The 22,228-nt window shown below is 38.1% G+C and overlaps 1 protein-coding gene across 2 annotated transcripts in view; it reads right to left on the reverse strand.

The window, feature by feature from the left end:
• The window catches only part of FAM135A (family with sequence similarity 135 member A), a 79,437-nt gene that overhangs the window by 39,061 nt on the left and 18,148 nt on the right, over positions 1 to 22,228 (reverse strand). For both annotated transcript variants that reach the window (XM_054279325.1, XM_054279324.1), the window contains exons 3-4: positions 21,823 to 21,943; positions 1,964 to 2,043 (exon numbers count right to left, since the gene is read on the reverse strand). In XM_054279325.1, the coding sequence (XP_054135300.1) occupies positions 1,964 to 2,043; positions 21,823 to 21,899 (157 nt within the window). In that variant the 5' untranslated portion in view covers positions 21,900 to 21,943. The remainder of the gene's footprint in view (positions 1 to 1,963; positions 2,044 to 21,822; positions 21,944 to 22,228) is intronic.

Raw genomic sequence — 22,228 nt, forward strand, 5'->3', positions numbered from 1 at the left:
TAAAGGAGGAGAGACATCAAACAAATGATCTGTAGGAGAGGGGAAAACACAGCCAAAGTAAGGAAACTGCAGATGACTTGTGCCTAGAAGAAGGCAAAATTACTTGGAAGGAGTGGGAAAATCATGACGTGACAAAGTAAATAGAATTTAGAATAGGCAAATACGAGAAAGACTGAAAAGAGAGGAAAGTACAGAAAGAAGCACCTGATCAATACAGGACACCATTCCCAAGAGTGGGGATCCTGACCAGCCTCCTCTGTGGTCAGCAAGCAACATTTTCACACAGTGAATCAGCACTGTGCTGCTCTATGCTGAGACCAATAGCAGCTATTTTCTGCACATACCAGCAGTCTCAGGAATTGCTATCAGCTATTCCTCCTCCTAGAGCAGCAGGGCTGCATGTGAGCCTGCAGCATCCAGCTCTGCTAAATCAAGCAGGTGGCTAAATGGAAAGCAGAGGTTCTCAGCAAGACCCAGCACTACCATGTCCACAAGAAGGACAAACAAACCCCCTTTCACTGACCAGCCTGTACCCTTCCTTCTGCTTTGTTGTGAGACAAACATTATCAGTAACTACCTGAAAACAGAAGTGAGAAACTGATTGAAAAAGGGCCCCAAAAAGGGTTTGAAGGGGTTTGGGTTTCTTGTAAAACAGCTGCTTGTCAACTGAAAGAGTTCCCCAGCTGAGTTTCCAGACCAAATCAAACATTTGTGTCAACAGCACACAGAGCAATATGAAGGTAAGACAGAGTGGCCAGGGGAATCAAGCATTCTTTTTTTTTTCTTTGTCAGAACTGCTGATCTAAACTCACACCAAACTGCAGTCTTAATGTTTATACCCCTTTATGCCTAGTAACAGGAAACAAGAGCTAACACACATGCCACAATTTGCTAACAAGACTGCAGCTTTCTGAAAAAAAAAATAACCTAAGACCATTCAAAAATATACCATGAAATGGAAAACCTTTTTTTTTTTTCCAGCAATATCAATCATATTATTCAGTGTCACTTCTCAAAAAGTGTTTTACTAAAGGATGTTTACCAGACCCAAATTCTCTAAACTGCATTAAACTTTGCCTTTGAAGTGGAGTAATCCTGGCACATCAGAACTATTCATTTATTTCACACAAATCCAAGAAATATTTAGGAAGCTTGACCAAAATCCAGTATCTACAATGTTGCTGTACTCAGAGCTACTTTCATAATAGCCTCAAAAATTCAGTTTCAGTTACATCCTATCAGACTGTATTCAGTTACATTTTCTCAGACTATATTGGGTTTTTCTTCCTTGAAATTCCCATAATTCCATGTAACATTTGAAAACTTAATTAATGTTTTGCTCTTCACATTTTTACACCATGTTGAGGTATGGCCTACACAGAATTAGGCGAGCCCCAAGAGGTTTCTCTGGATTTAGTTTGCAAGGACATAGAAATCAAAAGTGAATGACAGGTTTAAAAAAGAAAAAAGATAAGGGAAATCTGTTCAGGCGGTTAAATCAATTTTCAAGTGTTCCACTAGAGAACAACAGAGTAAGTTTGAAAACGGCATCCTTTCAAAGTGTTCTTTTCAGAAAAAGAATGGGCTTATCAATCTGTGTAAGAGTCTGTATCTGAAATTCTCCATTGCTTCCAGATATGCACTTAGATCTGCCCTTGGTCATCTTAGCCTAAAACATGGAGAAGACTGAGCCAATCAGTGGAAAAAAACAGAAGACACGCATATAAATCAATCACCATATTTTGCTACCAGCAGAGACAATCAGCAGATGAAAAACAGCAACACAAATTCTGTAATCAACTTTTAAGTCCTGTTGTTAAGAACAAAATATATTTGCATTGTGTTAGTAACAAAATTAAAAACACTTCTGTATTAGTTATAAAAATATACAGCAAAAAGTGTAATTTCCTCAATTAGCAAGGCAAGATAATGACCTAATTTACTGAAAAGTTTTTACACTTACCAGTTCCATGTAACAAACTAGCTTCCAATATGTGTGGAATTCTTGGAGGAATTTTCATAGATGCACGAATCTGGTAAAAGCTAAAGCAAAAGAGTGATTTGCTAAAGATGTGTTACAGTACATCTCATTTACCACATACAGATACACTGACAAAGGCAGGAATGGATAATGGGACAGAGGAACAGATCAAGGAAGTCTACAAAGCTTAATACTGTCTCACTTGACCCTTACCTTGTTATATTTTAATTTCTTTAATTCTTAACCAAAGTAATAGTCAAACATGAATAAAAAGAAATCCCAACACTAGCTTTTCCACACCCCACAGAGTTGGGGGAAATACCTGTAAAGACCTGCAGTAAACTACACTGGGAAACTGGTATGAAGTTCTGACACTGAAGGAGGTGAAACTGCAGTTTGTACAACTCCCCCCTCCAGGATCCTCTGAAAAAACACTGATTAACAGACACTCCCTGTGCGGTTTGTGGCCACCAGCTATGCAAAAGTGCAAATAAAAGGTCACACTAAGCAAAACACGACAGTACCTTTATGCTATCAAAGCCAGGAACTGCAGGCTTCAAACTTAAAATTGAGAAAAACCCCAACACAAGTCTTTGGGGTTTCTACCCTATCTCTAAACCATTTTTCATCTTATTCAGCTCAATACCATTTCCAACTTTGATTTTCATCTAAGAAATCCTTAACTGTCACCAGACTGATTTTATGGAAGCCTTTACATAACACAAGCACCCACAAATACCCTTAGATGACACCTTCTAACCATCCCATCCCATTTCAGATAATTTATTTTTGTTTGAAGACTTAGCTTCAGTTCCTCAGTGAGCTGATGTGACCTACCACACAGCTCCATGAAGACTAGGACCAGTAAAAGAGGCAGCACAAACACAGGTACAGAGGGTAAGAAAACCCCACCTTTTTTGGTAGGAACATTGTCATAAATGCTCTTAGGAGTACACTTTTACCCCTCATATTTCACCCACAGTGTACACCCAATCACAGTCAGGGTTTTCATCATCCCCAAAAATCCAAACCCAAACCAATGTATTTGTTGTTTTCTGATTTTGACTTCTAACATTTCAACTGAAGCTCCCCATCTGGGACTGAATGTGAATTAGCCTAACAATCAGCCAATGAAAAAGCCCTTAATTTAATTCTTTCACAAAATTAAAAGTCAACTTTAAACTCATCAAAACTTATATATCAAAGAATGCTTTATAATGAAGCAGTAACATTGTTAGAGATAAGAGATTAAGTGATTCCTACTTTTAAAAAGTAAAGCAAAACTTCACCTATTGCAAGCTACTAGTTACATTTCATTTTTTGAAACCCACAGATCAAACATGATTCCAAATACACTCTCTACGTGATTAATAAATAGTAAATTAATTCATTTTGTATTGGGTTAAAGAAATATGAATTAACATTAAGCTTTCACTGTTATCTTCTCCAAGAGTATACAGAATTGAGAAGATGAAGAGTGCCCTCTCAACAGTAACCCATGAGGATGCAGCACAGTACAGTGATGTTCTCCTTTTTTCTGGGTCAGATGAGACTTCCATCATTCATTTAGTGACTCATTTCACCTATACTGAAGAAACATGATACATGATAACGTACAATGGCCTCAGCAAGGAGATACTTTCCACCAGCCCCAGCTTCACAGTGTCATTTTTGGATCCACAGTAAACATTCATCAAGAGACTGATGCCTTACCACTACTGGCTGCATCTTCCCATGATCCTGATGACCAACTTGTCATGGTAAAGCATACTGCTTGTTATTTCATTAAAAGAAATTATTTCATTGTATTAAAAGAATGTAAAATTATTTATATTTTACATGAAATATTTTGTTGCAGTTTTCTATTAAAACATCACATCTCAGTAAGTTCAGAGATATGCCACATATTTTAATTCACCTTGGCTTTAGCCTACCAAACTATTCATACCAAATTGTCATTCTATTAGAATTTTAAAAATCCAAAATCTGCATAATTCTCAGCTGATGTTCAGAAGCATGTGACAGCTCTGCAGAGCATAAATTTAACTCAGGATTAACAACTTTATCAAATGTGGATAGATTACTGAATAAGGACTGTAACAAGGTAAAATGAAAGGCAAAGCAAAATAAAAACTGAGCATTGAACAGAAAAAAAGGTGCAATGGGATATTCCCATTACTTAATCCAATAAGGCTCATTCACCCTAGAGATACTATTAAGTGACTGTTTAGAGTTTGTGCCTCAAAGAAAACGATCAATAAAACTGTTCATGCTTAAAATGTAATTTGTGAAACCAAAAGGCTGTTAGGACATCCTTTCTTTCTTATTATTGTTTGCTTGCAATTAATCAAGAGCAGACCATTCTATCCTTTTTCTTCAGCAAACCCTTTACCTGCCTGATATTTTTATTTGGTTCCATAGGGAGATGAAGGTGTCTTGTTTGTTTGTTTGAGACAGACAGGTTAGATTTTCAGCAGATTTATACTTTAAGCAGTTTAGAACACAAAACATTCACGTGTTATGCTGAATAATAAAATCTTGCAGGAGTTCAGCTAAGGGCAAATACGCAAACACTAATTCAAAATCTTATGCCTAGATAGATGACAAAATTATTTAACGGCACTAAGTTACTTAAATAGGAAAGACAGCCCCCTACACAGTATTTATCTGAATTATTCGCTGTCATTCATCTTTAAATGCTGTATAGATTAAGGATCTATCTGCACATGAAGAGCTATTATACTGAAACAGGATACCTGATTCCCAAAGGTATTATATTTGCAATTTGTAAATAAGGAAATATTTTTTTAAAGTTATGATATACATTTCTCATTTGACAGCAAATTTTAAAAGTAATGAAAAAAATGGGTCAAGTTTAATCATTTTTTTTCCCCAAGCCTTGCCTTCCTCATCTTGCCATCTTTTGTTCAACCCACGAATCAATTTGTGTTGCAATGCTTCCATTTCTATTAAAAACCAAAACAAAACCAAGTCACTTTCAATTATTTCCTGGCTGTCCTATAAACATTGTTTAATTCTCGTCAGGACAGCTGACACAAACCTGATCTGTGGTATTTGCTTGGGCCTACACATAGCAATTCAGTATCAAGGACTTGTTACTCACCTATCACATTAAATTCTCCCAAATATCCTTAAAACACTCCATAAATAAGATCTGAATACAATCAGCTCTCCACTGTCTCACATATCAACTCCCCACTATCTAATGTAATGAGAGAATGAAGGTATCCTGCCTAGTGGAAAATTCCAGATGATAACAGTGCTACAGATCACACAACCCATGGTGCAGCAAACGTGCCCAGATCAATGAAGTAAACTCCAGGCTGCCAATGCTTTCAAACTCCACTCCAGCTTCTTCCAAATGGTGGAACATGGCAGACTTAAACACACACTCACAGGCTTACCACTAGAACTTTTCAGACACAACAGCTCGGGTCCATTGGTGTGTCTATACTACACTGCCTTCCTGAAGCCCACTGGAAGGGAGAACCCAGCACAAACATCCCAGAGCATGGCCCGTGCTGAAGCAAAGCCAGTGAGACTCACATGCCCAACCTCAGTACAGCACATTTTCTCTAACATGCATCTCTAAGTCACAGGAACAGGGGAATTATCAAACTGATCCTGCACCAGTCTGGTACTTTTTCAAGTCCTGATTCTGAGAGCAACCTAGACAAATGCTCTACTAGTAACAGAGACAGGCCTTCAGGTTCATATAAAGCTATATGTAAAACTGTTTTCCAGAGCAGAAATACTAGAAAAACAAAATAGCTCAAGCTTTGCAGACAGCATTAAGATTCCAGAAAAGTGCTAGGGTTCTTAAAGCATAGAACAACTGTGTTTCTATGTGAAGATTTTAAAAGAATAATTTGAAAAAAAAAGTTACAATCTCTCCCTTAATCTCTGTTTTGACTGCATTACATGAAAAAAAACCCCACCATTTTCAGATTATTAACTGAAACTGCCACATCATCATTGATTTTTTAAGATAACAAAGAAGTCAGAAGTATTTTGACAAAGACGTTTTAAAGTTACTCTGTTTTGAAGAAAAGAATTAGTGGCATTCAGAAAGGTGGTATACTGTAAGAATGACCTGTAAAAAACAGCCATATCCTTCACACTATCATTTGTGCCATCAGCTCAAGCAAGATTACCCTGTATTTCACTAAACAGAGAACAAACCAACAGAAATACCACCAAGAACTTTAATATACAGTATGACAGAAAATGCACTAAAAAATTAATCATGAGCAAGAGCCTGATATGCATTAACTGTTAAAGTACCCTGACAGATTATGCCATGATGTTAAGAATCAGCACCTGATAATTCAGCAAGGTACTGTGATGTTAGATGATACAGCTAGTGTTTGTCACTTTAAAAGGCCGGGTTACAATGGCAGCTAAGGAAGTTGAGCCTTAACAAGAGTCACTGCAGTACAAGCAGTGCAGGGAACACAGCTGGATGAAGGTCTGACTACACCAGGAACAGATTTTGAATGAGTCTTGAGAACCATTTTTTCAAGACAACAAGTGGCTTGCTACAGTTTGATGTTCATGGGTGTTGATGTGATTTAAAGGACAGGCTCCAGAGGGAGGCTGAGTAAATGGAACTTGAAACAGTCTTAAGGATACTTTAGCATTGGAACAGATAAGCTATTGAATCTCCCCCTATGGAAGCTTTCAAGACATGAGGGGACAGTGCTCCAAGCAATATGGTTTGTATCAAGTTCTGACCCTCCTTTCAGCAGGAAGAGAGTCAGAACTGTACGATATGCTACTATCCCTTTCAGCCTCAATCAGTCTATGATCACAGAAGTTATAGGAAACCTGAAAAACAGGGTTCAGCAATTTCCAACTTGATGACTGAAAGGCAACACAGTATGCCACAGTATATGGTTGGGAATTGGTACACAGAACAAATTGCAGACACACCTGTCAGCAGAGCGTATTTCAGCTCCTGGTCTGAAGTCTACACAGGCAAAATCCCTCTTAACAGCTTCTCTGAAAGGCAGCATTTTTTACTTCCTAAAATTTCAAATGTCATTGACTTAGGAAAAAAAAAAAAGATGACCTACAACACCACCTCTGAAAATTTGCCAACCTCTCCTACTCTAAATGTTTACAGCATTTACTTTACTCATCTTGGCAACAGACATGAGGACTCGGATGAAAAATACCAGATCTCGTGCTCTAGTTGTACTACTTAAAACCTTTATCCTGCAACAGTTTGATATCCACCCCCCAAAAGGTACCTTTGCTTTTGCTTCAAATTTGGAGATAGTTCAAACATTTGAGATGTCTACTGAGACAGCACACAAGCAAAGCTGAAGTAGACAGCTTATAAATATCCAAGTGATTTCTGTCAAACCCAGCCTATGCAGTCATTCTTCAGTAAATATATGCACTCGTGTCTGTTGATGTCATTTGGTCCTCAATGTCACTGCATGCAAATATATAACCATGATATTAAAAGGTTCAAGGATATCTGGAGCTCAGTGTCCTTACTACAGACCTTGTAGAAAAAGGTGTTCTGAAATAAACAGCTAGAATTACTGCTCTCCTTTAGGCAGAGGACATCTCCACTGTCCATCCTGTGTATAAAGGATTAAATTTTGTTCATCAAGTTGTAATAAAATCTTGAAGATTCAAAAATCTGGCATGTGCCAGAAAATGCTTTCCTGCACAGGAAAATTTATATGTTTCCTTTTTTTGTCCCCACTATGGGGGAACTTCATTTAGATAGCCGTGAGTAAGGGAGTTTTTACCACATTCGTGGAAAATGGTAACTTATAATCTGAGCAGGAAATAGGTTTATCAATAACTGGAATGTATCTTGCTACTGACAAAAATAGAAACGTATGAAGTAATAGTGATTTGACTTTTTAATGCTCCCATATGGAACTACAGGGAGTAATGCATGCAAATGCAGTCATAAAGTACAACCATTATTAAAGTAATAAAAAAATCTCAGCATTAAAAAAGCATATGAGTATTTATGGCAATAGCTGCACAAGACTTTACTTGAAAAACCACTTCGTTTGTCAGCTAAAGAACATTCCAAGGCAAGTGTACATTCTGAAACAGCTTCATAACACACTTAATCATTGAGGTAAAACTTTTTTGCTGTTCCTCTCCCACAAAAAATTTTTTGCTGTTTCTCTCACCAGAAGAGGAAAGACAGAAGCATGTGCATCAGAGTCTGAGCTTTCCTCTTCCCTAGATCCCACTGCACGCACCGCACACTTAAATGTGCTCAGTCACATTAACAAGAGCAAGCACTGAATGTCGTGGACTGTAAAATTCACATGCACATTGGGTCACCTGCAGGGCAGATTCTAAATTTATAGTTAACCAAATGGAAGAACAGCTGTGACTCTGTATATGCAAAACCTCAAGAGAGCTCTTGGGATCTACTGAGTGCAGGGCCCTATTAAAAACACACCCTCCACTCAGACCACCACTAAGATTTCTCTTTTTTTCCAAGGTGAGCTGTGGCTCAGGCAAACAGGACTCGTTTGGTGCACGAGGAAACAGAGCTGGAGATGCAGCGCTGTGTGGCAGCTACGGAGTGCGGCAGTGAAATGAGGAACTGCAGGGAAAACAGAGAGAAGAGCAAATCTCCAGAGGAGCAGGCAGCTCTGGGGGCAGCAGTTCCATAGATGCAGTCTCAGCCTGACCCTGGCACAGCTCTGTCCCACAGATCATACCTACAGATTCCCACGGCAGCAAACGGGCACTGACAGAAACTCCCACAGCACAGAGAGGCTGAGTCCCCAAATACTGAAAGGATCCAACAAGGAGAAAAATATTAGTTTATTTCTGTTCAACACCCCTCTGTTCTACAAGAGAAGCCCCTTGCTACTGGAGAGACCCTACATCCCTAATTCTTCTATGGATTTATAAAACCAATCGAAAAAGCAGTTAAGAAATTTAGCATTTCCCACAGTTACAAGCCAATGCTGACAAATGCCAATGTAGTTTTCTAGGCAATCTGAGTACACCTGTAACATTTAAAGCATTCCATATGATTGTGGAACACAAATACTCTATCTTAAACATTACCACAAATTTGCCAGGTTTTTTGTAAGCATTCTGTAAAAAGGCAACCCAGGCAAAGAGGAAAATCACAACAGAAATAAAATAAAGTGCAATGGAACAGAAATAAGAGAACAGAGAAAGACACAATAAAGCACAGGCAATAAAAAGTTGATTATTGAAGTGCAAAATTAAAACCAGAATTGGTTAGACTTGTTCCTCACCAGGAGACTTGCAGTTGTCTATAAAAATTTAATCCCACCAAACCCAGTTGGGGCCCACAAAATAACACATGGACATCAAACTAGGTAGAGGGCTTATCTAGACAGGGAATTATTTAATACAAGTATAGAATGCATGGAAAGATTCGTATCTTGCAATCATTCTGCAATAAGTACTTCTAGTAGGAACCAATATGAGATTTACATTCTGCTATAATGGTGGGATTTATCTGAGAAACTCTAATTCAGATACTTGAGTAACAGGAAAACTTTCATGCCCTATGTTTAAAATCTTTTAGCAGTCCCTTCAATGAAAAATCCATGTAATTCCCAGCTGACTTTTATTAAGATGAATAACACAATGAATGGACAAACTTACAGGAAATAGATAAGAGGTTCTCATACATTTGAAAGTAAGTTTCCTTGAAAGTGAATTACTTTTTTGAAGTACTTCACATGCCTAGAGCACACATTTCTGAAAATTAGTCTTACATATAAACAAAATAGTAACTAGACCAAAAGTTTGATGAGAGTTATTATAGACTAATACCTCAACTGAGTCACAGCAGCTTGTAATGAAACAGGATTAAATACATGAAACAGGATTAAATACGTAAAACAGGAGAGAGGAAAGTAAATGCAACTGGAGATTTTGCCTTATTACTACAAAAGCCTTTTCACCATGTTCTTTCCACAAAACATACTCAGGCAGAATTCCTGCAATGCTTATGAACATCTATTAAAAAACTTGAAAGGGGAACAGTCTCAAATAATTATTGCTTTTTTAAAGAGACACATAAACATGCAGTACCAGATGAGTTCTTATATAATCAAATATATGTTAACTTATATTAGTCTATGTTTATAATTTTAGTTCCTCTTTTACTTCCTGTTCTTACTGAAGAGAAAAAGAAAGAAATCATACTAAATTTCCTTACATCTTTAAAGTACAACAGTTCCATAAAGCTTATCTTCAAGAATAATCATTTCTCATTCTCTTATAACAACTTTTAAACTATATTTATTTAGCTTGAAAGTATTTTTCGTTTGACTTTTTGATTCACCATACTAGCCTTGCAAATGATATATCACCATTGTTTACCCACTTTGTGGCTTGGAACTTTTCAGTTTTCTGGGGAGAAAAGTATGGGATGCTAGGTTTTCCTAGCATACAGGGTCACAATTTTATAACTTCAGCCCTTGCAAACAGACATCAGTTTTTACTAAGACATATCACAACATATTAATTTCGAAATCAAAGTTTAGCAAACACAGCAGATGGGAAGACCAGAAGACAACTCATTTTCTGGCCTTCACTAGTCTTTCAAATGTTGTAAGTTTTGCAGCTGTGCAATTCTGTTCCTCTCATCTGTCAGTAAACAAGTATACAAGCCTTACAATTCACTTTGCACCTTATTTTAATGAAAGGCAATCTCTGTTTTAATTGCAAATAGCAAACATTTAACCAGAGGGAAAATCAGGCATCACAAAGAAAACTGTTGCAAAAATCATGACAGAAGAGCATATGTGAGCTACAGTATCTTATGTAAGATAAATCAAAGAAAGGTAGGTCACTTTCATCCCTTACCAACATCTTCATATTTTCCCCTGTAGTAAGCTGTGTAATTCATGAAAGTGACATTAGCTCCTGTCATTTAATTTTTTACATTGAAACACTGTAGTTTCAAATATAACCTACTGCTCTGAGATGTTATTAGCACACTAAGAAAGAAAAGTAATCTCTCAGATTTAGAAGTGTCTTTTTTCCTTCAAGCAAGGCACATTTTCATGATTCATTTAAATCGCCTTAAGCCAGTACTGCCCCAGGTAGAAGCATTTTGCAGACCAAAACCTCTTTTATGTATTTTTGTCCTGCCTCAAGTAAGTTTTGCTGTTCCATCACATCTATGGTAAAGGAAACCAACATGCTCATCCACCTGAAAAGGGAAAAGAAGAATCCAGTAGGGGCTAGTAACAGAAGGCAGGATCACACAGCCAGAGGAAAAAGTGTGACATGACAGGGGCTTAAGAAAGGCTGAGCTAGTGGTGGGGCTCCATGCTCAGAAATAATATGAAACTGTACTGCCACTTCTGGTAAATTATTTTTTCCTCAACTTCAAGAGTTTCAACTCCAAAAGCACTGAGAAGCAGAACTGCTTTATTATTATCATAAATCTTAAGAAATAACCGCAGAGAATATTACCAGAACAATGTCACAAGGAAGCAATGAAAAGTTAGCAGCATAAATTAAGACCTGTTTCTCTAAATTACGATGATCCTAAAAGGTTTTGAATGTCAAAGAGTACAGTGAACATTCAAGATTTGAAAGCAAAAACTCCACTTCTTTCATAAAGAAGAAGAATTACTGTTCTTGAACAGACTTTTTGACATGATAGAGCCACCTCCTACAGCAACAGTAGCTTCCATCTCCGAAGACCTACCCTATCCAGTATACTCACAAGAATTAAATTTCTGAGGCCAGTTTATGTAAATGAAACAAATTACAGGAGAACAAACACACTAAGTACTCAAATCCCTTTTTCTCTTGCCAGGTTCCATAAGCTGGATACCCTGAAGACACATAGTACCTGCTGAACCTGTTCAACAAGTTTAAAAAAATTATATAAGCAAGCAAAAAAACCAATTTGTTTTTCTAAAGTCTACATTTTTCAAAGGCTTCTGTTTTGAGAAAACCATAAAAAGCACCACAGAAAACCTCAAATGGTATCCAAAATATTTTGAAATCAATTTTATGTAGGAATGTATTCAGGAAAGGTAGGAAACAAATTGCTGAAAGGAAGGCATACAAAAGTACTATGAGATGAAAACTGAGAAAATAACCAGGACAAGAGAAAAACTCCATAGAAGAAGCACTAATCATAGTGATATGACTGAAGTGCAGAGATGGCCATCAAGGTGATCATATGATTTACTTTCTACATACACTGAGGGGCCTCTAACTTTCCGTGCATCTGGGTGTCGAACTCATTTTGTTCCCCTTACGAGGCTGGTGGAGGGACCTCCCACCAGTGCTCCCTGTAAGTTGAGATCTGCAAAATCCACTGAAGCAGAGCCCAAGGTCTCCTTGCAGAGTTGGAAGCTGAGGGTTTCTGCTGCTCTGGATGCCCTTCTATCATCTCCTCCTTCCCCCTTTCAGAACTGACCTACAGAAAAGGGACTGTGCATTCTGGATGGGATTAGGGGCCCTTTCTCTGCCAAGTACCAGAGCTGGATCTCTCTGACTTCTGCAATAATCTGATTCCTTCTCTGTGCCAATCAAGCAAGCTGGCATCTGGGAAACCTTATCCTTTCTTATGGCAAGGGAATGTCAAGAATAATGTCTTGAAATTTAGACTGTGCTTTTACAATAGAAGGACTTCTGCAAGAAATTAAGTTTAAGGAATTCTGTTTACCCCCCTTCCTCTGTCCTGTCCTCCCAGGCACTCAACTCTTTCCCCTGCAAGACATTTGCCACCTTTCTCAATTACACCAATGCACAACTTGCAGAGCAGTTCTGGACACTGGTCAGACCCAGCAGCTCAGCCAGCACAACCCACGGGGCAGGGCACTGCTGTGGCACGAAGCTGCCAGCAGCAAGGGAGGTGGAAACTGCAAACTGGCATTGCCAGGCAAGCTCTGTATCTCCACATGAGGGCTTAGGGAAATTAGAATTGACATACCTGACATCTGTCATAACTCTGTATCCTTGGGGCAGGGATGCCAAATGAGATGAATGCAAAAGTTCAAACAGAGGTTTTGTTTCAAAACACACTGATCTCTGGGCTGCTGTCATTGAGCAGATCACGCTGACACAATGGCCTCTCCTGTGCCAGATATGTCTTCCTAACACAGAGGCTGGAACTTTTATGGACATTTCTCTCAGGATTAGTTGTAGTCCAGGATTACAGTTAAACCAACCCAAAAGCTAGCTGGTGACAGAAGTAGGCATCCCATTCCTCCTGAGTACTTTATACTCCTGCACACCACCACTGACAGAATATCTGATGCTGATGTGGACCAGAGAGATTTTAAAAAAATAGAACCCAGAATGATTCTGGTTTTGCCAGTTTTTTCCTGCTGGTTTACCACTTTGAGCTGACCAACCATAAGGTGAAAGAGCATGGCTGCAGGCACACAGGAAGCACCAGAAGCAGGATCACCCTACTCAGGCAGATGCTATCCAACCCATCTCCATACCTGTAAGATCTCTACCATTATTCCTGTGTTCCTGCCAGCTTAACCCACTCTCTGACTATGCTGCTGCCAAAAGGAAGCCCATCTGACTGACCTGACTGCACGAGCAGACAAAGCAGGAGAAGACCATGCATATCCCACCTTTTGGCAGATACATGCTCAGGCCCAATATAAATGCATAGAATGCTATTTCACTCCAGATTTGGGTTCATGACACCAACAGTAGGCCATGCTGGGTATACTCTCTTACCCTCTCCTTCCACCAGAAAACCTTGGAGCTCAGGCACAACCATCCACATCAAAGAAACATGCACAAGTGAAAAATACACCTCTTTTTTCTTCCCAGCCTGATCACCTCCAATAACTTGGATGCTACTTCTTGCAGTAAAAATACACAAATACAGAAAATTATTAGCAGCAGGTCTTGATCACTTAATCTAAGGTATTCATCATATTTTTTGAGAAAATATGAGACAAATTTTTTAAGCAATTTAAAAACTTTGCAAATCAACAAAGGAAGTTACGTATACATAAGCATGAACATGATGGTCAGGTCTAGAGGGCCTCTAAGTATTTGGAGATATTTTAAGCTTCTTCCCCCATGGCCAATGTGAGTCAGAATCTGGGAAAGGCTGAACAAGTGGAGTGGGGTGAAATAAGGGTAAAAAATATTCAAAAATTTGATGAGTTACTTTGTATGGAGTACAGTAATTGGCAGGAGGCATAAGAAGTAAAAGAGAAAGAGATTTTGAAGCCAACACCTGACTGGAGTCACTGATTGAGTCTGTGTTTGGTGGTGGGACTGAGCCTGGTTCCTTATTTCAAAAAGCTGTATGCTCTCTGCAGTTTGTGATGATCCAGTAAAGTGCTGCTTGTGATTAGAGATACAGGTACACATCAAGATATTATTGGTTTGTACGAGCAGCAAAGGAGGCCCAACAAAACACCACACCAGAAACTTCTGCTGTATTGTGAGGCAGTCAAGACTTTGAAACACAGGATGAACATCTTTCTCTCTTCCCTCAGATAGCTATAGATGGTAAACTAACTTAAGGAATCATATTTCTGCTGTAACTATTATGTGTATCAACCAAGTACACATAAATAAGGCAAAACACCCATGAATGACAGATTTTTCTGGGTTTTGCTACCATCTCACAGTGTCAGGTCTGAACTGTAAGACTATACACAAGCTACAACCTTCTGCACTTAAGGGTGCTAACACTTGAAAGAATCTCAAAAGTAGCAATTTTAGTAACTAAGTATGTATTCAATGCAAAGTTAAAACTGTTACTGCTGTCACATGCCACTCCATAATACTGAACTCAGTAAAACTCCATGTAGAAAAAGAAGGTGCATATTCAAGAAATCATTATTGTGATGCCTTCAACTAACACCTATGCCCATTCTACCTTCATATTATACACAGCTGAGTGCTATATGTTCTACAGAATAAAGAATGGGTCTTCTCCAGATAAAATCCCTTTATAGTAATTTCTGTCTTACACTGCCATTTACTCCCTCACTAAACTAAACTCGTTGATCATGTTTCTCCTGACAGACTTCATGGCAAGGCATGCTGAAGTACAGTTGTTACTCTGCAGTGTGAAATGGTACCTGGTGTTATATACACAAGATGCCTATTTCTTCAGTTGCATAAAGAAAGAAGGAATTACAAAGACCCTCCAAAAGCAGTCTCAAAGGATGGCAAATTATGCCATACCACTGTCACACCAAAGAGCTGTGCCTACCACAGCCCTTTCAGGTCCAGAAAGGCGGGAAGATGGCATAACTAGGCATCTGTGCTCTTCATCTTTTTGTTCTTAGAAAATGGAATTTTGCCAAATTGAATGCCTTGAGGATGCCATTAGACAGCTTTAATTCTGAGTTGAGAAAATGTTTTCCATTGCAAAATCATATTTTCAATTGCAAAAGTTGTTATTTTTAAAATGTCCAAAAGTACTACTTTAATGCAAGAGCTATAATCTGAATAAAATTCAGGTGATTTGAAATTTGTATCCCATATCTGGTAAGTCTAGAAGATGCAATGAGTACCCATGAACATTATAAAACATTGAAGTAATATTTTTGGAATATGGGGGGATACAGGAAAATAAACATACCCTCAGGACAACTATAACTACCAACTCTTAGCTATACCTCTATGTATAATGACTGAAGAAACAAGCATCTGTACAATCATCTTTATGGGTCAGAACATGAAGCTAAAACCTGCAGCATCTGTATCTCATTTCATTTCTTGGAGTATAGTCTTCTAGGAATTACCACAGAGAAGAGCAGGGAGGAGGATTCAATTCTAGGAGTCCAATTTACAGTGGCTGTAGGTGACTCCCAGGCAAGCTTCCCTGTGTGGCTCAAAGTCACAGATAACTGAAGTCTTCAGATAACTGAAGAAGACAAGCAGAACAACCTATCCATGTCTTCAGTTCCACTCAGTGTGCTTCAAAAATCCTTAATTTCTCAGCTAACTCAAAGGAAACAGTGCTCAGTTTTCTACTTACTTTTCTAATCCCTATTTTCAACAAATATAAGATGTCATATTTCAGGAGACAAGAATCTGTCTTAAATTTTAACTGCTCTTTGGGACCATGTCATTGGTGTCTCAGACAGGCTGCATCACAGGGGCTAATAGGACAATTGATGATACTAAGTTTCACCTTCTGCAGCAACGGCAATTTAAAATAAGACTTCTCCACTGCTCATTCCCAGTCTTACCCTTTCCTGCCTCAAAGCAAGCAAGATCTGTGTGTGGGCATCTACTGACAAACTCCAATCAGAAACTGATCCACTTAAAAAAAAACCAAAACAATGAAACAACAACAACAAAAACCTCAAGACCAAAAATATTTGCATAATTTTTCCTAGACAGATTATTCCATTGAGTTTACAGCCTAGCCTTCCAAATCTTAAACCTTTATAATTGCTATTTGTATTGCTGTAAAACCATAACTGAAAAATGGAGCTCATCTTACAACTGTTGGACAAATTTGACAGCTTTCTTCCCTCTTTGTAAAAATGCATTACATTAGGTAAAGATCACAGTACAATACTTCAAAAGATAAGCTGTCCTGTCAGAAGGCAATTCACAACACTTATTTCCAGAAAAATATGTCATACAGAAATGTAGTTTGAAAGTAAAAGTATGTCTGAGCTGTATGAAATAAAAAGAAGATGAAACAGGTGAACCTGAATGTTCCTTGTCCATCAAGAGTTTGTTATTTGATCATATGCTAGCAACACAAACCATTAGCAAGGGCTACTTCTGCATTTAAGGACAAAAGTCCTTCATTTAAGGACTTTTCATTTCTGATATAAACAGGAGGAAGAAATATGGTCCTGCTGGAAGTGTACATTTTGAATTTTAATTTCTTGCTAAAAATTTTTTAAACAATGTAGGCAACTCACTGGATCCAGAAAACAATACAACCTTTTATATATTGCATTATTTCTCGTGACATTACTGAGTAATCATAATAAGATTTATTAAATTTCATACTCTGATTCAGTGTTATTTTCTTTTAAGCTACATTACACAACCACATGCATGAAAGCATAAAATGTCAAAGCTGCTTAGACACATCAGTGAGAATCTACACATGGAAAAACATAAATCTATGGAACAGAAGAATATCATAAGGCTAAATTTTCAGTAGTCTCAGAAGCTTAAATCCTTTGACTTTTAATAGGATTTAGGTTCACAAGCAACTTATGCTGCAATCCTACCAATAACCTTTCAGGTATGATACATCTCCAAAAATACCTTTTAGGTTAGAATCTGCCAAAGTTTCTCCTGTGGAAGGTATTTAGTATTATTCTTTCCATCTGTTACCCAACAGTTAAAAGCAAAAAGACTTTAAAGAAGTGTGGTAGACTTACATTACTAATATAAGTTCTTCATGTGGTTTTATAAGAATCTTTTAACCCAAAACAAAGTCAAATAAAAGAAAACTAAGACACACTAAACAGTAAATATGCAATAAAGAGCTATTGTTACTACTTTATTTTACTACCTCTCCTCATAGTTTATATAACAACAAATTTACACAGCCAAAAAAACCATTCGGAAGTTCTTTTTCTGAAACACACAATGAAACTGCAAGTATTGTACCTTACAAATTAAAATGGTACCAAAAAAAGGCAAAGGGGCAAAACACATAGACATAACTATTACAAGTATTCTAAACCCATCTTTGGCCAGTTGTGTGTGCATACACACTACTGACAAAGTAACAAAAGATTGGTGAGAAAGTAAGAACCTAACACTGGGATTATAAGAATGCACAGAGATGGGGGAAATGTAGATGAAAGCTGTTTTCAAAGCAGATCCTGCAGCAATGTGTGCACTATGCTAAACTACAAACTACTAGCTAAGTCTCTTTAGCTCATTAGATTTGTCATTTACAGGTAAAAAAGCAAAACACAGCTCCGGGGAAATGAAAATCTCACATTCTCACAAGTGAGGGTTACCAGGAAACTCTTCCTGCCCACAGAAAAGGTGTGACAGTCCCAAGTTAGACATCAGGACCCATCATCCCATGGGGAACACGGGAACTTCAACTGAGCACTACAAAGTACTGAGACACTTTCAGTAAGCAGTTCCTTGGAATGAGACATTCTGAACACATTTATATCTCAGTTCAGGATATATATGTATCCTGACACATACAAAACGTATGTAAATGATGGGGTAAGCAACCTGTTCTTACAGCAAAGTCTTTGAAATTGAACAGCTTTAAGCTGAAGGAGGCTAGGGATACATGAGATACTAGAAATTCTTTCAGTCAGAGGGTGGTGAGGCACTGCAACAGGCTGCCCAGAGAAGCTGTGATCACCCCATCCCTGGAAGTGTTCAAGGCCAGGATGGATGGGGCTCTAACTGTTCTAATGGAAGGTGCCTCCCCCATGGCAGGAGGGTTGGTACTGGATGACCTTTAATGCCCCTTCCAACTCAAGTCATTCTATGATTCCATGCAAAGACTGCTGGGACTACTGACCCAGTATCAGTCCGTGGGAGGTGCCACTGGTCACCAGCTTTAGGTTGGACTTAGCAGCACTGATCACAACTCTTTGAGCCAAATCATCCAACCAATTTTCCACTCAACTCATTCTCCCCTTCTGTAATCAAGTTACATTATGGTACCTTTGTCTTTGTAGAAGATCAGTACTATCAAGCCCCCACCTTACTTGTGTGAACTTGTACGAGCTAAGATGACAAAACAGCCTGAAACTTCACAACCTCAGACTATCATTCTCACAGGTCCCAAACAGATACATTTCTTTAATTCATTTTGTTACACGATACTTGCATATCAATCACTGAGCAAAACTCCTATCATCACATCTCACTAGCTCAAAACAAAAATTGTGTGAAGCCTTATTTGAATGTAATAACAGATAAAAATAAACCAACGGAGCCATCTGTAACAAGCTGGGTCTAAAGCAAATGGCACAGTTATAAGAAAACATAACAACATAGCTGTGTTGGATACATAAGACAAATATTTTATTACAATGCACTGTCTGTTAGCCCTTCTTGGAATAGTAGGTTATCTTGAAGTAAAGAAAATAGTCTGCTTTAGAGCATCACTTAGGAGGATAAGATAGTTATAACCCTTCATATAAATATGATCTTGAGTAAAATACTATGAGAAATTTGGGCTCAGTCTGCACTGAGTTTCGATCAAAAGATTTGATCTTTTGAGGATTTGAGGCACCTTCCCCAATGACCCCAGTTTGCTGCATGCTGGTTCCGTTCACTGAGAGCTTTCCAGTCATAGAGCCTGGATGTCTCCAAAGGAAGTTGAACTACTCTGATCTACCTGTCACAAAATGCACTTCAGCCCCTGGGGGCACAAAACAGTCTGAACCAACTACTGATACAAACAACTTCACATTGCACTCATGATACAAAATGTCTGGTCCTCAGCAGAAGATGAGGTTAAAATCTAGTCTGAAGTAACCATGGAACCACACAGATGTATGGACATCAGCACTGCTTTTAGTAATTAATTCCTTAAATACCAAATTTAATTGTTAGTGTAAACAAAGTCATAAGTGCTTCTGGTAACTGTAGTGCCACTACAGATACAAATTTGAGAAAATATGAGACACTTGGGATATAAGAGTTGGCAGATTTCTTCAAATAGTTATAAAAGCAGGAAGACAGTAAAATGGGTTTGATTGAATATTAGGGTATGTGGACTCTACAGAAAAGGAGAGGAGGGTGGGGAATATGCCACAAATACCAATGACCAAACTCATGTTAGCTCATATTTAATAAAAGGGACAAAAGACTGACATCTAAAATACATAAGGGTGGACTTTTAGACAGATAGAGCGATTCACAAGACAAAGCCATTAAGAAAAACAACTAAAACTGATCGGAATTATAACATCTCCAGTAATCAAATGAATGAGAACCTGGACTCTCTCTGCAAACAAATACTTTTGGAGTAAAATCTTCTAAGTTCTAATAAGGAACTTGATGTGATTACTTGCAATAGCTGACATTTTATTCTACACAGTTCAGAAGGTCATGATGTTTCTAACTCCACGAGACAAGCATGCCACACTGGGAAGGCTAAATGCACACAATACAATCAATTCTGTACTTGATTTTGGCAAGACAAACCATGCTAAACAAGTCATAGCTAAAAAATAGGAGGCTAACAATGAAACTAAAGATTTCCTTTTCTGCTCATTCAATCCATTATCCAAAAGCTCATGCAGCAACAGAAGTATTAGATATGGTCTCAAATAAACAGTTTTCTAGAAAAATACTGAGGCCTACCCAAATTAAATTAATTGCAATAGTCACATTTCTTGGTCTGTCAAATTATTCTGGAAGTTCTCTCTTCTTCCTGACAATTTCTACAGGAATGTGCCCACAGTTTAAGGTTCAGCTCAAAACCAGAGAAGTTATCTCCTCACGTCACTTTTCTCTTTGTGTCAGCATTTCACCTCTCTGAACTTGCCCTGTGAATTTACTGCTTTTTAGCTTACTGCAAGCTACTGCTTTTTAGCTTACTGTAAGCTAAAAAGAAATACGCCAGGTAAGGCACTGGTAATTATACTGCTGTGCTTTGCTTCTCAACTACCTTTCTGAGCAACCATTTGAATTGTAAGCTTAAGACAACCAAAACACTTTCTTCTCTTCAGGTTCTCCATTAGAGTAAATGCGCTGCCATGTTCTACCCTCTCCTTGCTCACTGATTTCAAAGATTTAAAAAGGCTACAGTTCAAAAGACTGTGCTTTTTTGTTGAAGTAATTAGAATATTCTCAGTGTTTTCACAGACCTCTTAAGCCTTCCTTAATCCTTCTCTTCCAATGAAGAGTGAAATTACAATTTTCCCTAAAAAGAGGTCAGTTTGTTGTATATACTTTGACTGCATATAGTACCAAATATAATGGGTCATCACCTCTGTGAAAAAAACCCTCCAACTGTACTGAAAACAACACTCACATGCACACACACCCCAGTCTCGAACTAAGGCAAGGCTAAAAACACAAATATATTTTCTTATCACTACTTCTGAGGAAAGTTACTCTACAATGTTTTGGAAAAAGCAGCTATCGTAAATCAACACTGATACACCCTGTTCCATCTCTGCAAACACTAACACAGCCTAAACTCTAACATGCATTTTTACTGTAGTCTACTTGAGGATTGACAGAAAGCTAATGTACCACAACACAAAAGGACCAATAATCTTTAATAGCTCCAAAGTAAGCTACAAAGGATTATTTCCTGCATAGCCATGGGAAACAAGGACCTTAGAAAGTAATCTAGGACAATCACGTAATATCAAATGAAAGGAATGTGGAAAAGACTTCTACAGAGATAAGGTGGAGTAAGAGGAGGTCAGGAGAGTCTAAAGAGGCAGCCTGGAGTCCTGTGTAATTGGTGGCACAGCACCGGGAGAAGAGAGAGGCTGGTGCAATTCTCCACTGCCAAACTGATAAACGAGTAGGTTAATTGAGGCAAGACCATTTTTTAAATATTGAAGAGAAACACCTATCATATTTCAAACAAAAGGGGTTACAGAAATTAATATATGCAAGCGTAAAGGTCTAGGTAAGAATATAATGCACTCTCCATATCTACAGGTTTTCCCTCATCTCCAATTAGACAAAAATATTGTATTACAAATTAGGTTTTAAGAAAAAATATTTTAATATTTCAAATTAAACCCTAGAAAGAATATAACTTTCCTATACAGAATAAAAAAATCAAATCCCTATAATAATAGTCAATAACACATGAAGCAACACTGCATGACAGAGTACCCATTAAGGTCTTTCCAACAAGCCATCCAATGGAGTAAAGTTTGAAAGAACATGCTACCTACCCTCTTTGAAACAAATCCACATTGAAGAATTTGTGGAGCTCCACGGAGAATTCTACCATAGCCTGAACTTCACTCATGTTTATGAGGATGAAGAAGTCAAAACTTGTCAGCACCTTAGTTACTGAAAACAAAGAGAAAACAAACTATTTAGAACACAAGCTGAGGATAATGCACATCTGGTCCTAAAAAGGACAATGCTTACACACAGTTTTGCACAGCTTTCCTAAATATGCAGGCCCTGAGGTAAACAAGAATAGAGGATGTACCAAATCCAGCTCACAGCAACTTCTACCTTTCTTGCAAAGGAATCAAGTGTTATCAGAGAAGCATCACAATACAGCGTCAGCATAATACAATCCTGGCACTTCCTGGTACCTGCATACTGCAGCTCTGCTCAGGTTCTTGG

Source organism: Melozone crissalis, unplaced genomic scaffold, assembly GCF_028551555.1.
Source record: "Melozone crissalis strain CALT ecotype California unplaced genomic scaffold, PUWL_Pcris_2 ptg000027l_1, whole genome shotgun sequence".
Taxonomy (NCBI): domain Eukaryota; kingdom Metazoa; phylum Chordata; class Aves; order Passeriformes; family Passerellidae; genus Melozone; species Melozone crissalis.